Here is an 18,948-nt window from a genome sequence, read left to right as displayed (position 1 = left end):
GCCTCCCGCTCTGGCGTGCCACTGCGCCACAACCCTCAGGCTTCCCGTTGCTTATTTTCGGTACTGTCACATCGAATATTTAAGAAACTGATTAGAAGTATTAAATATAGATTATTTACAAAACTCATTACATAGATGGAGGCTAAATAACGAGATGAATTTATTAAACCTAATTAGTCCATGATTTGACAATGTGCTGCTACAGTAAACATTTGCTATGATGGATTAATTAGGCTTAATAGATTTGTCTCCCTGTTTAGCCTCCATCTGTACAATTAGTTTTATAATTAACTCATATTTAGTCCTTCTAATTAGTCTCCGAATATTTAATGTGACACGAACTAAACTTCAGGTCGAGGAACCAAACCTCCCAAACATCCCCTCGTACTAGGTCTCGAAAACTCTTTGAATAAAAGGCCAACTCATGGATGCCTTTGAATTTGTATCAAAATACATTTTTATAGTGAAAAAATAAAGCAACGAAGCAACATTTGAATTGTATCAGATTATACTTTTTATAGTTAAAAAAATAAAGCAATAAAGCAACTTAACAATATTTATCTTGTAAGGACAGCCATTCGAATTGGAATGGATCATCTCAGTTGATGCTTTAGATTTGAAGTTGTCAGAAACAGCACAAAACTAGAAACTTGGAAGTTCAATGTGGTCGATAATGGAAAGCTATAATTCATAACTTCAAACAAGTAACGACCAGTTAGAGGGAAGCAAATAATCTGCATGTAAACAAGAACATCTATTACAATCGAGTTGCATTTCAATTTCAGCCCCACAGCATCGAGCCTTTGATCCTTTTACAGATGAATTAGCTTCTTCAGTCACCAAAAAGACTAGCAATAGAGTGCTGAGTATAGTCTGATGTCACTAACGTGTATCTGTTAGTAGAATGAATAAGAGATCAACCTCCAGCCAACGATTATTCCCAATTTGCTAGATGGAGAAAGGGAATTGGCTGTACATGTTGTCAAGTTTGCCAATAACAATGAAGGGTCACGGGAGCATAGATGGTATTGTCAGCATATACATTCTTTCTCCAAAATATAGTTAATGGCATCTTCAACAGTATCAACAACCTGCAAAACACACATAAGCAAGCAAATTATGAAAACGAATTCACGATAGCTTCTTTTTTTCATCTTCGTTGTGCATCAGATAGAGTGTTTGGTCAACAGATTTCAGTTAAGCAGGCAACTTGCCACGACAGCATGTGGCAAGAAGCCAAGAACAACAATTCAAGGAACATAAATAACAGTAAAATTCATTAGCTGTCAGTGAAACATGAATATAACATATTTTGTTTACAAAAAATGGAATCGGTGATTCTTTTCTGTAGAAAGGCACCCAAATTTCCCACACCTATCACCAGGTTAGTTCCTCAACATATCTTCTGGATAGTATCGCTCTGGTGTGAAACGACACACTATCTAGCAGACATTTATTGTGCATTACTCAAGATTTGGCACCATATACAGATCAAAACTCTCTAGTTGTGTGAGCTGCTCTACTATTGAGAATGCCAAAACAGATAATAGAATTGAGATAATGAAGTTCAGTGCATTGTTTTCTTGACAAAACAGTCATGAATACATATGTTTTCTTGACAAACATGTGTTACCAGATGACTTAACAGCCACAGGGTGGAAAAAGAATCGCTAATAAGACATACCGTATCTGCAGGAAACTGTGGATCATTATCCTTTCCCCTAAAAACACCTGTCCTTGTAAGAACAGACGACCATGGGTGGCCAGCCTGCAAAGTTCAAATTGGGTAGCATAATAAGTATCGCACACAGGAAGCAATGTCCTGCTTTTAATGGAACGGAAGGACAACATAGAAAAGTGGATGGCACATTATTCAATATAAGGCAATGCAGTCTTCCAATGTATCAGGGAACCAATTTTTCGCTGGATTGCATGTTAGCTGTTCAACTCTGGAAACGCATATCTTCTAATAAAGTAATAATAGACAATGTTGAAATCTTGTCAAGGAAACAGATATTGAAAGCTGTGCAATTTCCTCACACCATCAACCACACCATGCAGCGAATATTTTTTATGTAAATGATAAAAATGTATTAGAGGCTAACCTTCGAAGCTCCATTAATATCAACTCTAGGATTGTCACCGACCATGTAGATAGTTGAAAATTGACAATCTTTTACTTCCTTTGATGTCTGTGAATTAGGATACATACTCATAACAAGCTTTTCAAGTATGTTTGCTGCGTTCTTGAACACAAATGGATTCGGTTTCCCATAAGATGTATATTTCAGTGGACGGTCATTTATTCTGCAGTTCAAGTGAGCAGAAAATGAATAAGCAGGCCGCACATCCATGTTTATAATAATCGCAAAAGCATAATAATCGCTTACTGATTGAAGATGCTTTCCAATGCTATCCTGAAGGCACCCATCCCAAGCCGTTCGGAAGGAAATGCAGCCTGCCATAGGAGCACAAGACTAAGTTTCTTTCAGTGTAATGGTTATCTTAAACATCATGGAACCTGGATGGCAATAAGATAAATTATGGCCTGCAGGATGTTTACAGTGTAGCTCCATTCTTGACACATCATCTTACCTGGTATTCAAGATCATCAGCTGCAAAATACAAAGGAGGTTGATCCCCTTTTCCACTCCCAGGAAGCCCACCAGTGGACAAGATGTCACAAAGTACCTTTCATACATAAAATAAAATAAAAAAAATAAGATTATTGAACTTATGCCAACCTACACACAACATAATCATAATTTCACATGATTATTCAGATGCACTTATAGGAAAAGATGTTTATAGACCGCACAGTAAGATGTTCTGCGAAATGAAACAAATGAAGCCCACGAATGTTTCATATTAGTGAAACACAGGCATGAAAAAAAGTACCTGTAGATCTCTTCCCCAGTCAACAGGATCGCTGACAACAAACACTCCTTTAACTCGCTCTGAATAAACATCGTATGATGGGTGCACTTTTGCAGACATGTAACTGTCTGTTTGCCCAACTTTCCAAGTCTTGAAAGGAGCCAGGGGGTCAATATCTTTAAAATACGATGCATATTCATCTATGGATAGAACGTTTCTGCACATACAGATAACTCATGAGGAATTCACACAATAAATTTGACCTGTGATCATAATAGCAACACGAAGAATTACCTAAATCCGTACTCAGACATCACTACTGCAGGCTCTCCTTTTCCAACAGCAACAATAAGGTCATCTTCAAAACTGCAGTGACCAAACAGGGGGTTTCATTCTATATATTCTGAAAACAGAACTTCAAGGCAACTTAAGTACTTGAAAGGCATACCGGTCCACCAGTTCTCTATAAGGAGAATGGCCATGCACGACCTGCACCCACCAGGAAATTTCATAGACAGACATTTAACATAGCCGATGGATGAAAATATAAAGACAATCCTTTTCTTTCCCTAATATAAGGGTTTATTTGTTAGCTTGAAGGCCCACTACTGTGCGGCAAATAAGCAATGACTCATGGGTACTGTAGATGTACCTGTGTTGGAGAAATGTTAACTCCTAAAAGTTGGCTTAGCTCAAGAGCCCTTCTGTGCTCTGGAACACCACCTCCTGCAAACAGATTGGCAAAACCTTAACAACCTCAATAAAACTTCAAAAACATAATCAGAAAGTGGCAAGAACCATGATGCCTCTGTACAACCCTTAGTTGTGAATTGTGATGATCATGCATTGCTTCAAGTATGGTAGGAATTTTTAGAAGTATTCCATTGCTCTCCACCGGAATTAATATTTAACAATGATAGCAAAACAGGGTGTACAAATGACAGTGAACCACTCACCGTTAGTCAAAAACAGAAACGGAATCTTCAGGGTACCTGAAAAGGAGCAAATAATTTGTATCCATAAGCTTTAACGAACAGAAGGCAGAGACCTAACTTAGCAAAGAGCAACACTAGCAACTGACTACTCACACAGGTTTGCATGCCAAAGAGGAGAAAACGGTATGCAGCCTCAAATTCATTGCTATATTTAAATACAATTTAATGCTGAAATAAGCTACACGAACCAACACCTGAAAGAAAGAAGCCTAATGTCTAGGAACCGTTCGACGAAATGCTCAAAAGACACGAATGCGGCAGCCATGCCCTGCCATCCGAGTCACTTCGCCGGTACAAGTACAGCAGCGAGACACTCTCAGAGTCCGCCTGATGAAACTACAAGCAGCTCCGACGGAATGCGGCAGAGCACCAGAAGCGCAAGGGAACTACCGTCTTCGGAGTAGAGGCGGCGGATGGCCCGCGGCGCGCCCCCGATCGGGCTGCGGCCGCGCAGGATGACCCCATCGACGTCGAACGCGATGCCGAAGGACGGCCTCGCCGGGGCCGCCGCGGAGTGGGCAAAACGCTGCGCGAGATCCGACGGCCGGCGGCGCTGCGCGGTCTGGAGCTCCGCCCTCGACCGCGACCGCGCCGCGCGGATCAGCGCAAAGCGGAAGCCCCTCATGACGCCCAGCCGTGCTCTAGCCTAGAGCGCGTGTGCTCTACGGCCTTCGGCTTCTCCAGCGAATGCGAGGCTAGGCCTATGGCTTCGCGCCGTCCGCGGCCGCGAGGCGTCTACTGCCTCGTTGGTTGGGTGCGTGCGTGGCGGCAGGCGAGTTCTAGACTACAGTTTTCTGCTGAGGCTGACGTGTGGGCCACACCTTGTGCCGAACAAACGCGAGCCAGGAAGAAAGGCGCCGGCACAGCCGCACTCTTCCTCCCAAGGCTCGCGCCCACCGCGTGGCGACAGCCGCATAACCGCATCCTGGCCACCGAGCCCCCACGTAACTGTCCCCGGTGCTCGCCGGCTCGCCGCCACCGCCCAGCCAGCAGTAGCCCAGTGCAGTGCCGCCTCATGGCCGCGCGCGCGCCGCTCGCCATGCTTCACGCCGCCGCCAGCGCCAGCCCGCGACCGGCCGCGGCACCCGTGGCCACGCGCCCAGCCGCGCCGTGCCTTCGCGCGAGGGGCACGGGCGGCGTCCCCATCATCTACCACCAGCGGCCAGCGCAGCGGACCCGCAGCCTCCTCCTTCCTGCCGCCAGGCCTGGAGCCATCGGTATCACATCCCCTCCCGCTCTCTGCCCCCAACGGTCGGTTCGGTACCGTTTGATTCTGTGGTATGTTGGCGCGATTGCAGGGAGCGCCGCGGAGGCCGCGCCGGCGGAGGGGCTGGCGCAGAAGCTGCAGGGGGTGGAGGTGTTCGACCTGAGCGGCAAGGCGGTGCCCATCGTTGATCTGTGGAAGGACAGGAAAGCCGTGATCGCGTTTGCCCGCCATTTCGGGTCGGTTTGTCTTTTCTCTGCTAATTATTCGTGGAATTCTGAGAGAGTGCCGTGACTGAGCTTTTGGCACACTGCTGGCTGTTTGCAGGTGTGTGCTGTGCCGGAAGAGGGCCGATCTTCTTGCGGAGAAACAGGTTCCGTGGCTGATTTCTCACTCTTTTTATCTCATTATCTGTAACCGATAAGAACAATGGAGAACAATCAAATGCTTAAGGGATGCCGTTCAGTACTTTGCCATTTGCCAAGGTTCAATTACGAATATAAATCTTTCCCACCTTCTGTGCCGATAAAAATATCAGCTCCACTCAGTGCATGTTGAGACGTTAACAGCTTTTAGGGTAAACCTTGTAGTTGTATTTTGCCTGGTTTTAGTTTGACAAGCCACCTTTTCTGCATGGTAGATCTTTTTAAATCATCCAAGGTGGGCGGCTTCCTATATCTATAAAGTCAAATTGATCCGTCAAATGTAGCCTCACAAGATCTGAGGAGCACGGATCCAGCTTGTAGGACTTTGTAGTCAGGATTACAAAAGGAGAGAGAGAATTAGAGGGTTGAATAGATATTGAAGGATTGCCTTTGTTAATTTCTGTAGCTTCCTAGCTTCCCACTCTCCCTTGAATTAAAAAGGTTGATTTAAGTATCTTATAAGAACAACCTTTTCAGTTTAATTTGCTATTTGTGAGTCATCCCATTTTCTTGTTAAGTAATACTGGTATGACTTTCCTAGACATTGGGATTATCTTTATGTTGCAAGGGTTACAAAATGTGGCTTATGTAGTTAGGTTTGAGTGATGAATAAGCCATCTTATAAGTTATAACAGACAAGCCTCTCTTTCTTGGTTCATTTGTATTATGAATTCTGAACTTATTATTTCTTGGGTTGCTGCTAATTTACAGGATGTCATGCAAGCTGCTGGAGTTGCTCTTGTTTTAATTGGACCAGGTAGTGTTGAACAGGTATTTGTTCATCTACCATAAAAGAACCTCACTTTCGCTGTGAAATGCAAAATCTTAAGTGATTAACCTTCCTATACATGTGATATGTGTTGTATGACTCGCGTGCAAGTTGGAATTCAATTTTCTATTATAGTCAGAGAGTTTCTTTGTCACACTTTTTTTTGGAAGGACCTTTGTTTCTATATTTATCTTGATTGTGATTGTTGTGATTAATGGCATTTATTTTGATTGAATATTAGGGAAGCTTTAGTTTTCTAATTCAGTATAAACTAAGGTTGTGTTCCTTGAGATTATTACTAGAACATACAACTCTTGAAGACGAGCTACATCTGTACATAAATTCTGGTAGTTGGTAATTGAAATATTTGTTTGACGAACTCTATTTCTACTGTAGATAACTTGGCGTTTCAGTGATTAATTGTGCTGTCTTGTTTTTTCTGATCCAGGCAAATGCATTTTGTGAGCAAACCAAATTCAAAGGAGGTGTGTTTCTTGAATAACTACTCCTGTTCTTATGACCACCACACCTATGACAGCAAAAGAAACAATAATGAAATAAATTCTAAGGGAATGTCCAGATAAACTATGTACACCTAATACCGCAATCAATAGATCAAGGCGGTAGCAATGAACTCAGTGGATTGTAGTGTGGTTTGGGTTACTAACCTGCTCTGCTTATTTCATGAACATTTATTGCCTATTTATTTTACATTTTGGTTTGGAATTCAGAATCATCCATGATACACAAGTTGATGATGGGACTTTTATCATGACTCATGTGGCAGTGTGTACTTAGCTCCTGAAGTGCAAATCAGGCTACCCGTACAAATCACTGAGCAGGGACTGAAATTTTACATATGACCATTATAGTCTGTGTCTTTACTTTATTGGAAAAGAAACCAGATACCTAATGTCCAGTAACATTAAATAGAAAACACATGTCCATCCAACTTTACCTGGATCCTTTTTTTTTTCACTTTCCTTGTTTGAAAGATTTTGTTTTTCCAAAAAATGTAAAAAGAAAAAACTTCCCTTGGTTTCCTGATATGTGTTTATGTTTGTAATTATGCAACAATATGTATTCTGATAAATACTTTTTGCCACAAAATGGCAACTTATTTACTCTATATAACAAATTTGATACTGTACATTGCAGAAGTATATGCAGACCCAACTCACTCATCATACGACGCTCTTGAATTTGCATTTGGGTTGTTCTCAACCTTTACACCAGCGGTAACTCTTGCTGGACCAAATTTCGTATGCTACGTAGTTTATGTTACTCAACATATACATAAATGGTTCTTCCATCATTTCACAGGCTGGCCTCAAGATAATACAGTTGTATAGGGAAGGATACAGGCAGGACTGGGAATTGTCATTCGAAAAGAACACCAGGACGAAAGGGGGATGGTATGTTCGCATCCTGGTTTCGCCACCTTAGAGTTTCTGTAGTTGTCTTTCGAGTTGGCTGTTAGAGATTTTGCAATTGTCTTCCTAGCAATGATCTATCGCGGTCGTGTTGAGGAATGCATCTCTCTATTTTTAGGTATCAAGGGGGACTACTTGTTGCAGGTCCTGGTATCGACACCATCTTGTACATCCACAAGGTCAGTACCCCTCATACAAACATTTCCATTCAATCATCCTATATGTTACTAATGCGACTTCTTGTTTCTGGTACCATTTTTACAGGACAAAGAAGCTGGAGATGACCCTGACATGCAGGATGTGTTAAGAACTTGTTGTTCCTAGAAAATTAGTGTCCCCACACGCACACCATATCTTATACTGCTAGTTATAGTACAAATCAGGTTGTAACTTGTAAGTAGCTCTCAATCTTCAGCGATCCCTGGTCAGTGTGCACGGACGAACTTCTCTGTCCGGCGCAAGCCAAGCGACGTATATATCATGGTTTGTAAAATGTTGTATATCTGTCTGTCTACTACACGAACCAGTAGCATCTGGTATATTCATTCTCCTTTCCCTTGAATTGCTGTATCAGCTTGTCGTCTCTACACCTGCGCTTCTCGCTTCACGGTGCTCGACGATGCATTTCATCTGCCTGTCCGGTGGGCGGTGACAGTAAGTCTGGGCTCTTGTTGGCTCTGCAACTGCCGCCAACCGGAGGAAAGGCCCAGAGCCCAGAAGCTCCTCGACCCACTAGCCCATATCCCATCCGAGACGCCCTCGCCTCCTCTTTACTGTCCACACCCACCCAAACCAAATCGCAGCCGCGCTCGAGGTCAAGCCCCGCCGCCGTCTCCGCCGCGCCCGACGGCCCTCCCCAAACCCCGCATTTTCCTTCGCCGCCTTCCAATCTCTCGCCCCTCGCCATGTCGGAGAAAAAGCGCCGCGCTGGGGCGGCCGCGGCCGGCCCCGCATCCAGCTCCAAGAAGCCGCGCGCCTCCGCGGCCGCGTCCTACGCCGAGTCCCTCCGCTCGAAGCTCCGCCCCGACGCCTCCATCCTCGCCACCCTCCGCTCCCTCGCCTCCGCCTCCGCCTCCTCCTCCAAGTCCAAGGCCGCCGCCAAGTTCCTCGCGGACCACGACCCCCCCGATGACCCCACCTCCTCGTACATCGTGGTGGCCGACCAGGACTCCGCCTCCGTCACCTCCCGCATCAACCGCCTCGTCCTCGCCGCCGCGCGCAGCATCCTCTCCGGCCGGGGCTTCTCCTTCGCGGTGCCCTCCCGCGCCGCCTCCAACCAGGTCTACCTCCCGGACCTCGACCGCATCGTGCTCCTCCACCGCGAGTCCGCGCGCCCCTTCGCCAACGTCGCCACCGCGCGCAAGGCCACCGTCACGGCCCGCGTCCTCTCCCTCGTCCACGCCGTCCTCCGCAGGGGCATCCACGTCACCAAGCGTGACCTCTTCTACACCGACGTCAAGCTCTTTGGCGACCAGTCCCAGTCCGATGCAGTCCTCGACGACGTCTCCTGCATGCTCGGATGCACTCGGTCCTCGCTCCATGTCGTCGCCTCCGAGAAGGGCGTCGTCGTCGGCCGCCTCGTCTTCGCCGACGACGGGGACCGGATCGACTGCACGCGCATGGGTGTCGGTGGGAAGGCCATCCCGCCCAACATCGACAGGGTCTCGGGCATCGAGAGCGACGCGCTCTTCATCCTGCTGGTGGAGAAGGACGCTGCGTTCATGCGCCTCGCCGAGGACAGGTTCTACAACCGCTTCCCCTGCATCATTCTGACGGCGAAGGGGCAGCCGGATGTCGCCACCCGGCTGTTCCTGCGGCGGCTCAAGGTGGAGCTGAAGCTGCCGGTGCTCGCACTGGTGGACTCTGATCCATATGGGCTCAAGATCTTGTCAGTGTACATGTGTGGTTCCAAGAACATGTCCTATGACAGTGCCAATCTGACGACGCCAGACATCAAGTGGCTAGGGGTCCGGCCGAGCGACCTGGACAAGTACAGGGTGCCAGAGCAGTGCCGTCTCCCCATGACCGATCACGATATCAAGGTGGGGAAGGAGCTGCTCGAGGAGGACTTTGTGAAGCAGAATGAGGGCTGGGTGAAGGAGCTGGAGACGATGCTGCGCACCAGGCAAAAGGCTGAGATACAGGCCCTCAGCTCCTTTGGGTTTCAGTACCTCACCGAGGTCTATCTGCCTCTCAAGCTGCAGCAGCAGGACTGGATTTGATATTTGAGTACTCTTCGATGCAGGTATGATATCGTATCTTCTATCCACACTTCTCATCTTACTGTGTGATCCGATATGTTCTTTAGCATATTAGTGCATTTCACCAAGTACACAACGGTTAACAGCAATCTTCCCCATGAGTAATCCAGAATGTTCAGTCAGAATGCACTTGAGTTAACCAAAGAATCTTATTATACCTGATAGTATTTCTGCTTGCAGATATCGGTGATTTCTTTTGCCAAGACTGTCTTCTACCCAGAATTTGCAAGGATCTAATTGACATGAGTGGAGACCTCTAACTAGTTGATTCTTAAGTTGATTCTTACCAGCACCCTTGTATCACTTGTGTATTTGAACATCAGCTGTCGTGTTATGTATTTCTGCTGGAGACTATTCATGGAACAATTGCTGCCAGAGATGTACTCGACTGGAAGTTCGTATCACAGTAGTGAAATTCATACTTCACGTGTCTTTGGAAACAAAGTATACCCTATTGAGTGATGAAATTAAATTTGGAGCATAGAACCCTCGCATGAAAAACCCAATAAAATTGTGATGCTTAGGTATCTAGGGCTGTCTTTGTAATACTCAAGTGTTGGAGGATCTCTCCACATTCGAATTTTTTTTGACCGCTGGATCGGACTTCAACGGCTCTGATGGAATCCCTAACCCCCTCTCTTCTTATCTTCTTCCCCTGCTTATCTTCTTCCTCTGTAGCCCTTGCCCCCGCCGCCCTCCTCTTCCCGCTTGCTGTCGGCCCCTGTTGCCGGAGCCGCCGCCCTCCACCACCACCCCCACTTTCGACGTTGCTCCTCCTCTCAATCTTATTCGTAAGTCCAGTTGAGCTCTCCCGCCACTACCCGCTCCCTCCTCGGCTCCGGCGGCGCAACGCTGCCTCTGCCGCCACCTACCACCACGGCAGACACTAACTCGTCAGACTCTTGCACCCCTGCTGCCTCCACTTCCTACTGGGGTTCTCCCACCGCCCGGCTCTAGCGGCGCCCCCGCCGTCTCTCCCGCCTCCACCGCCGACTAGCGAGCCACCCCGGGACTCCCTCTAGGCCCGAAGACACAAGTAACCCCCAACCCCAACCCCGAAAACCAAACCCTAAAAGCTCGCCGGTGAGCCCTCCATTACCGGTGGAGGAGAAGAAGGAAGGCTACATGTCATTCCTGGATTGGTCCAAAATCAAGTGTGAGATGTAGCCAACCCCAACCCCGAAAACCAAACCCTAAAAGCTCGCCAGCGAGCCCTCCATTACCAGTGGAGGAGAAGAAGGAAGGCAACATGCTGTTCCTGGATTGGTCCAAAAATCAAGTGTGAGAGGAAAACACTCGAGTCGCCATTGTAAATGTACTGGGCAAGACTCCATTGGCTGCCAAAAAGTCCTTTTACAAATTACAAACTGTGTTGTGTGTGCCTGGAACACCAGGATGCCTGTTCTCATATGTACATCCAATCCTAGAGTAACTGCTAAATTTGGTCATATAAATGGCCAAAAAAGTATTTCAAGGAAATGTCACTGTACAACCCTCACAGCTTTCTTCTTCAACCAATGATTCAGCGAGTTGACAGGGATTTTTATCACTCCCTGTGGTCTCCTTGTAACTTTGTTTGATACTTGCTCTAGATTACTTATAGATTTAGTCGGGGCTTTGGGTTTTGCTGAAACAGGAGGCCAGCTTCCAGGTCCAATCAAAACTTCAAGACCCAGGTCATCTGTCAAAACAGTAACTATTGCATGCTCAACATCGACTGCACTAGTTTCAACTTCAGTTCTTGATGTCTTGTCATGACCCGTGATGATAACCACGTCATCCTGGACTGCTCTTCCTGCTCAAGGTTTCAAAAGTCAGTGAGGTGTCAATCTAGAGACTCAGTATCCGTGCTTCTATTGTGATATGAATAAAGTGACAGCTCAACATTACCTAGGAGGTATTGCTCTTTGATCTTCCGAAGAACAGAGAGAACAACAATTCGAGCTTCAACCTGTGAAGTTAATGGTGAGAACACAAAGTAGTGATGGTTTCCGTAAGGACAATACCATATGAAATGGTTGGTTGTCATTTACCTTTGAAAGGCCACGAACATCGACAATTTGGTTATGATCAACATCTTTTTGCAAGACTGTTACAACCTTCTCAAGAAAAAGGTTGAACGATTCTTTCCTCTTAGGTTGTAGATCCAAATTGTAAAAATCTCGATTATCACTCCCACTAGACAAAACCCCTTCACACCATTCTACTATTAATTCCTTGAGATAGTAGTCATTTGCTTGATACCTGCAATGAGTAAGTTGTAGAATCTAACACCAAAAGGGAATCCTATACAAATTGTCGCAATATCATTCTACCACGAAAAGGTTGACCAATGGAATTAGAGCAGTGGCATGAGATTATCAACTAAAGCTTCAGTGGATTACATCCTTTTTTTCATATTTACTTGTAGCTTAAAAGGACTTTAGGTGTACATTATTTATGCTGTATTTCAGTGGACTACATCCTTTGTATTTGCTCCTTTTCTTTCTCTTTTCCTCTTTGTACATACTTCATTTTGTTCCCTTTAAATAACCAGTAGGGGCTTGCCCCTCCTGTTTCACTCAAAAAAAATTATGCTGTATTTCAAGACAACAGCTTTGTTGTATACTGGAACGTGTTGATAAACCTTTGACCTTTATTTAGTACAACCATTAGTGTATCAGATTGCCTTTTATTCTTTATTTAATGCAATCATGAATTGCTGTCAAAGCAGTAAGCTAATAATGTAGAAAGAAGTAAAGGTAAAAGCACTTGTACTCAAAAGAGTGTCAAAGGCAACTAATGTTCCAGTCACATACCCTGCTTTCCTCATTTCCTGATAGATTGCTAAGCACTGCTGGACTTCCTGTAATGATCCATAATTGCTACGTGCTGTCAGAAGAGTTTTGTACGTCACCTGAAGAATGAACCATCATGTCATATGCCATACTCGATGTTATCTAGTAACAGCCCAATAATTTAATGCCAAGTCATGCATGCGTCTGAAGTATTTAGAACAATCAACAATAACACCAACTAGTCTGCATGAAATTAAGTATCAACTATAGTACAGAAAGCAAAGATTAATCCTTTGCTTGAACCTCAGATGCTGCCAACTGCGAAACAGGTCATCAATAAAAAAAATGTTAAATCAAAGCATTATTTTTCATCGTCAATGAAAAGCAAAACATCAAAGTTTCGTACCATAAATTTTAGATACTCACCAAATTGGGCTTCAGTTGGTGTGCTTTCATTTCATCAAACAAGTGCAGTGCCAACTTCAAATCTTTGTTTTCAACACATGCCTGGAGTAAATTGTAGCAAAAGCTTACTGCCAACTCATAAGTTTATAACTAACAGGCAGTGCACATTAACCAAGTGTTGTCCAGCGATTAACCTTAATAGCTACAGTATATGCAGAGACATTAAGTCTTATCCCAATGCGCTGCATTCTCCTGAGTGCCTATGTCAAAAATAAAACGGTAGCATTATTAATTTATTATTGTTGAAAAAAACATAATGCTAAATGGATAGCAGTATCTTCAGCAACAGTGACAAAGAGAAAGTGAAACTCAGGAAGTAAGTGTGCCGTTATGTTTACCCAGATAAGTGAAAAGGAATGTTAAATTGATAGTAGTATCTTCAGCAACAGTGACAGAGAAAGTGAAACTACTATAGAACACAAAGTAAAAAATAATATGCACTGTATCTGTAGATGCAGGAAGGAAGTATTGCCGCCAGAACTCCACAAGTTAATCAAATAATTCAATATCTGTTGCATGGTCTATTTATTTCATTATTTGCCCAACAGAGGCATATCCAGTTCTATCAACAGGACATTAAATGAGGGCGTGTTTAGTTGCCACAACAGTAGATATCGAACCAAATCTTATAGAAAATTCTATTGTGCAAAGAAAATCAACATAAAACTCTGACTAACCTGAACAGCCCCATCCCTGTTTTGAGATGTTCCATGAATATCCATGAGAATAGACCAGCTAATAAGGTCAGGACAAAGGCCATTCCGCCTCATTTCGTTCATTACAGACTTTGCACGTTCAGCATTAGTACCGCAGGCCTTCATCAAGATGTTATAGGTTGTAACTGTTGGCCTGAATGGAACCACCAATATGGTACCGCCATCACTTGGATACTCTTTACAGAATGTAAAAGCACCATCAAGACTTTTCTGTTCAGGAGATAGAGATATCTTGATACCAGACTTCTTCCAACTATAGAACAAGCGGAAAGCTCTATCGTATTGACATGACTTGACACATGCAGTAAGGATAATATTGAAGCATGGGGCAGTAGGTTGACAGCCATCCCTTATCATTTCTTCAAGGATCTCTATTGCGCGATCAACCAGACCAGAATTTGCATAAGCATTGATTAATGATGACCATGTTACTAGGTTAAGACGAACACCGCCCGCTTGCATATCCTCTTTGATGTTGGAAGCCATCTTCCACATTTTTGCATCTGCAAACACCTGGAATTTAAAGAGAAAAGAATTCTGGAAACCATACATCATCAAAACGCATGGACAGCAACAATAAGAGCCCCATACCTTCATCATTGTACTATATGTGAAAACATCTAACTTTAAAAGACCATCACACTCCTTTTTCTTCATTTCCTCATAAATCTCTTGAGCCAAGTTGAATTCTCTGGCATTGCAACATGTCTTCAGAAGAATGTTATACGAAGTCAAATCAGGAGCAACACCAAGATTCTGAAAAACAAACGGTAAACAGGAAATTAAGGTCGATGCACATAAGCTTGTAGAAGATTGGTCATGAACACAGAAACAAAGGAAATTAAAGGAACAACCAAATGCAGTGTAAATATTTTTTTGGTGGATATAATTAAAAACAACATGAACAAGCATGCAATTGCAACCAAAAATTGGCCAGAAAATAGCAAGTGAGACGAACTAGTTACAAAAGGCAGAGGCAGACAAAAGGGAACATAAAAAATATGACGCAGTGGAATCAATTTGCATGGAGCTAAAATAACCTACCTATGAACAGCAACAATAAGGTAGAAGATGCATTACTTGCATATGCTTGTAGACTGAAAGGTTGTAGCTCAAACTATGGGCATTTACGTTCATAAGGCTGTTGAAGACGTAGGCATTTGGAGTAATCTTATCAGCAAGCAGCCCCTGCATACCAGATGTGTGATATATGAGTGAAGATGGAACTGTCTCGTGTTATAAAAGCATTTGTCTACAGAAGGTGAACAGAAGGTAGTATTTTATTTGATATAATTTGCCTACTTGTTAGATATTCCTCTTTCAGGGTTTCCAGAAGAGAGAGAAAGGTGAAGACTGAGATGAAAGAACTTCAATAACAAGGGATTTAATTCTTCTTTGCTTAAACAACAATGGATACAAGGTTTATCCTTTATAGACACCTTAAATTGAAACCTAAGAAACAATTTCTAAACTTACTTAGGGAACCTATTTCTAATACATGGAATATATGTGTAAATGTAAATAAACAAACTCAACTAACAATAAGATTAAATGTGGTCAATGAGGGGCATCAAGTACCTCAAATATAATTCGAGCCTGTACAGAAGAGCCACAATGGCCGCATATATCTATTATACTTCGGCATGCAAACATATTTATGCCTCCAAGCTGATCCTTTAGTGCTCCAAAGACCGTTAAAGCATTTTTCAACTCCTTTCTTTTTCCAAAAGCTTCCATGGTATTGCAGAGTAAAAGTTGGGAATTAGAAAATATGCGTGCATACCTACATGTCAAAAAACAATCCATAAGCAAGTATCAAGATTGCAAGAAAGAGTATGAATTTAACTAATCCCAACTGGAAAATCCAAAGATGTAATCATCAGATAGTGCATAAACTTAAAATCTCTTCCACAAGAAACATGTCATTCTAACAGTAACAAGTAACAAAAAACATGTCATCATCATATCATAAACAAACAAAAGTCAAGTAAGTTAAATAAATATGTGACAGGTATGATCACCTTATGGCCATATCTGGGTCACGCTTCTTGACAAATATTTTCAGTACATCCATTGGGTTCACAATGCCTTGAACATAGAATCCATATCCTAAACAAACAAAATAGCAAATCACAGTGTTAACAAGAATCATTTAAGATCAGATGAATTACCATGCGAAGAATGGGTAGGGGAGAATCGATAGAAAAAATGTTCATATGAATCATGTTGCCTACTAAGCAGGATGTACTACAATGAAAACTTTCACCAATCAAGATAACAAAATGGTATGCGGTAACATGCAGGTGAATGCCCCTCATCATTAATAATTATATAATCGATACACTGTACCATAATCAAACACATTTCCAGAACACAAACAGCACTAAATAGCAAGCACATATAGACATGAAGAGATTGGGGGCAACATTACGAGCTAGCGCCTCGACGACCTCCACGAACTCCGCCATTCGTCGCTCCTCCAGCAGCATCCGGCATGCGGCTGCGACGGCGTCGGAGGCGTCGGCGTCGAGCATCTCGGCCGCGGGGACGCGCACGCGCTGGGCGTCTCGGAGGAACTCGAGCACGTGGGGCAGCCCGCGGTCGCGGACCGCGGCGGCGACGCCGCGCGAGAGGAGGCGGGCGCTGATGCGCGCCGCAAAGCTGGGGTCGTCGCCCGCGGCCGCGCGGAGGCCCTCGGCGGCGAGGAGGAAGTCGCGGAGGCGGCCGGCGCCCGCGAGGTTGGAGGCGACGCGGGCGTAGTACTTGATGGCGGCGGGGTCGCGGCCGACGCCGACGTCGGAGAGGAGGGGGAGGGCCTTGGCCCGGGGTTTGGGCTTGGGGTTGGCATTGGGTGTGGGCGTGGCGGGTTGCGGGCGGCGGCGGTGGCGGTGGGAGGGGGGCGGTGGCTGCGGGGACGAGGAGGTCATGGCCAAGGCCATGGCGGGGAATGGGGCAGTGGCAGTGGAGACGGAGGCGACGTGTCTCCAGGTGCGCAGGGGGTTTTGGGTGGCGCGGAGTTTCTTCGGATAGAAAGCTGACTGTGTGGAAGTGGAACTGAAGAGGTGCAACCGTCCGCCGCGGGCGGCTACCGGCGGAACGGTTGAACCTCCGGCCAGCCAGACCGCCAGGAGTTCTCGGCAAGCCAGCTCTGAGCTACTGTGCCATAAAAGAAAATGAAACTTTGCTAGAATTGCCGGTGCCAGATGGATCCGAAGGGCAAAGGTTTACTCGAGCTGTTGCTCCAAATTACTCCCTCCATTCTATAGAGTTTATTTTCAAAATTGAGTTTTTCTTACTATTTCATTCATCCACCCGTTGTGCCTCGAGTCTGCCGCGCAAGGCCAGTTCAGTTCCATGCAGCATAACTACATCACGCACGTCTCGGGGAAAAAACGCAAGGCATTTTATGCATGTTAGAACATGGAGGCAACGGAGCAACATGTACAAATAAAATGAATTGAATAGCATCGAGAGTGATAAATGGCAGCATAGTGGTGGGGAACGATCAGAAAAGGAAAAAAATATGACTAATGAAGAAAAAAAGAACGATTGTACTTGATAGGCATAGAATATTTGTAAGTATGAACATAAAAAGAGGTAATTTGAAGATTAGACCTTGCAGCTGAGTTGTTTGGGCGAAAAGCGGTTCGGCTAGGTTATACAACTGCCACAACCGCTCAAGAAGCTGAAGCATGCACATAAATAATTTTTTTGAGACGATGATCGTATAACATTATCCTTATGTATAAACATATTTGTATTGGAGTTATCGTATTATGAATTATAAGTCAATGAAACGTAGCTAAAAGTAAATGGTACACGTCCTGCTATTTTTTTTTTTTTGAAAACCTAAATTCAAATGATACACGGCTAAATTCAAATCAATAAATTTCGAGCAAAACAAATGAAGTTACCAAACTTTAGCAAACTCTCGGACTTTCGCAGTTTGCCGTTTGAAAAACAACGAATCCGACACTGCACTTTCCCTGCACTACAGTTTGCCCAAGGCGTGACGGTTCTTTCATACAGCCATAGCCACACACTGCAGCGCAGTACGACTTGCCCCCTTGCGTTCACGCAAGCAACCTGCTCATCTCGCTGTCCCAGAACCGCGCGGCTCTACCTGCCACGCCTCTTCCTAGGCCACCAGCCTCCACTGCAACCAGGATAAGACGGGGCCGCGCGGCGAAAGAAACGGGACTGAAGAAAGAATCTGGGATCGGGAGGCCTGCCAGGCTAGTAGAATCTTGAAAGGGAGGCAGCCATGGATATACTGCTAGGATCCGGGAGATTCTTGGCGCGACGGCCGCCCCTCGCGCTCGTCCCTCGCTGCTCTCGAGGCACGCCTGACAAAGGCGGCAGCGACAAAGGTAAGTGATTTGCTGGCTGCCAAGTTCCTTGATGCTTACTGTAGGTGCTTGATAAAATGCCGCAGCCGATCAAGCAGAGTATTGACCGGTCAGAGATGAGCGCTAGCGCAACCATCTCACCAGGATGCAACTGCCTGCTTTCCTCGTTCACTCTGACGTGATCCGCTCTCTGGATCCCGTAGGGCTTCATGTGCTAAGATTCGAGCTAAATGCAATGCTTGCTTCCGTTAGTTTCAAGTGTCGTAGGGCTTCGTGTGGTTTGATTGTTGTTGTGTGTGCGCGCGCATTTGGGTTTGACATAAAGAAATGTATTAAGGCCAGTCTCAGTACATAGTTTCATTGCACAATTAACCAGACTGGGTAACTGTGCCTGTCGAGTGTTATGGGATGAAACTCCTCATTCTCTCTCCTTATAAATATCTTACCAAGTTAGCAAAATTGGTGATGTGGCATGGAAATTAATGCTCATGAAACTCTTCATGAAACTCCTACTGAGACTAGCCTAAGACGAGGAAAAAGTGATGATGGTTCTCCTTTGTGAAGTTGTCTTGGCATTTATATGCCTCTCCGGGTGAGATTTACAGTTTTTCTTTCGAAGTAAACCTCTCCGGATGAGGTTTACAGTTCATAATCCATTAGTTTGTTACTGGATTAAT

The 18,948-nt window shown here is 44.8% G+C and overlaps 4 protein-coding genes across 5 annotated transcripts in view; 2 read left to right on the top strand and 2 right to left on the bottom strand.

Moving 5' to 3' along the window:
* Positions 1 to 676: 676 nt before the first annotated feature.
* LOC101756623 (uncharacterized protein YKR070W) lies at positions 677 to 4,639 on the bottom strand. Its single transcript, XM_004984754.3, has 11 exons — positions 4,263 to 4,639; positions 3,834 to 3,869; positions 3,530 to 3,603; positions 3,326 to 3,366; positions 3,172 to 3,243; positions 2,899 to 3,094; positions 2,596 to 2,691; positions 2,391 to 2,458; positions 2,106 to 2,307; positions 1,685 to 1,768; positions 677 to 1,091 (listed from the first exon to the last, which is right to left on the bottom strand). The coding sequence occupies exons 1-11, from the start codon at positions 4,495 to 4,497 to the stop codon at positions 1,032 to 1,034; spliced, it is 1,164 nt and encodes a 387-aa protein (XP_004984811.1). The 5' UTR covers positions 4,498 to 4,639; the 3' UTR covers positions 677 to 1,031.
* Positions 4,640 to 4,728: 89 nt separating this feature from the next.
* LOC101757039 (DNA topoisomerase 6 subunit A3) lies at positions 4,729 to 10,411 on the top strand. The gene is made up of 10 exons (XM_012843067.3): positions 4,729 to 5,089; positions 5,171 to 5,315; positions 5,404 to 5,449; positions 6,213 to 6,272; positions 6,719 to 6,755; positions 7,429 to 7,508; positions 7,594 to 7,685; positions 7,822 to 7,882; positions 8,705 to 9,948; positions 10,145 to 10,411. The coding sequence occupies exons 1-9, from the start codon at positions 4,888 to 4,890 to the stop codon at positions 9,923 to 9,925; spliced, it is 1,944 nt and encodes a 647-aa protein (XP_012698521.1). The 5' UTR covers positions 4,729 to 4,887; the 3' UTR covers positions 9,926 to 9,948; positions 10,145 to 10,411.
* Positions 10,412 to 11,246: 835 nt separating this feature from the next.
* On the bottom strand, positions 11,247 to 16,968 carry LOC101758108 (pentatricopeptide repeat-containing protein At5g02830, chloroplastic). Of its 2 annotated transcripts, XM_022823241.1 has the most exons (13): positions 16,354 to 16,968; positions 15,944 to 16,031; positions 15,501 to 15,705; positions 15,003 to 15,110; positions 14,514 to 14,678; positions 13,884 to 14,435; positions 13,341 to 13,406; positions 13,168 to 13,248; positions 13,045 to 13,059; positions 12,763 to 12,860; positions 11,998 to 12,208; positions 11,855 to 11,915; positions 11,247 to 11,759 (listed from the first exon to the last, which is right to left on the bottom strand). In XM_022823241.1, exons 1-13 carry the CDS (start codon positions 16,859 to 16,861, stop codon positions 11,446 to 11,448), a joined length of 2,472 nt encoding a protein of 823 aa, XP_022678976.1. In that variant the 5' UTR covers positions 16,862 to 16,968; the 3' UTR covers positions 11,247 to 11,445. The 2 variants fall into 2 exon arrangements, with proteins under 2 accessions (XP_022678976.1, XP_004984815.1); XM_004984758.2 differs by lacking the exon at positions 13,045 to 13,059 and having other exon boundaries at positions 16,354 to 16,966.
* A 1,009-nt stretch (positions 16,969 to 17,977) lies between these two features.
* LOC101758519 overlaps positions 17,978 to 18,948 on the top strand; it is a 3,333-nt gene continuing 2,362 nt past the window's right edge. Inside the window, exon 1 of the mRNA XM_004984759.1 lies at positions 17,978 to 18,292. Coding sequence (XP_004984816.1) covers positions 18,187 to 18,292 — 106 coding nt within the window. The 5' untranslated portion in view covers positions 17,978 to 18,186. The remainder of the gene's footprint in view (positions 18,293 to 18,948) is intronic.

The sequence above is a fragment of the Setaria italica genome, chromosome IX, assembly GCF_000263155.2.
Source record: "Setaria italica strain Yugu1 chromosome IX, Setaria_italica_v2.0, whole genome shotgun sequence".
Lineage (NCBI taxonomy): Eukaryota > Viridiplantae > Streptophyta > Magnoliopsida > Poales > Poaceae > Setaria > Setaria italica.
This window is presented reverse-complemented; position numbering and strand designations above follow the sequence as displayed.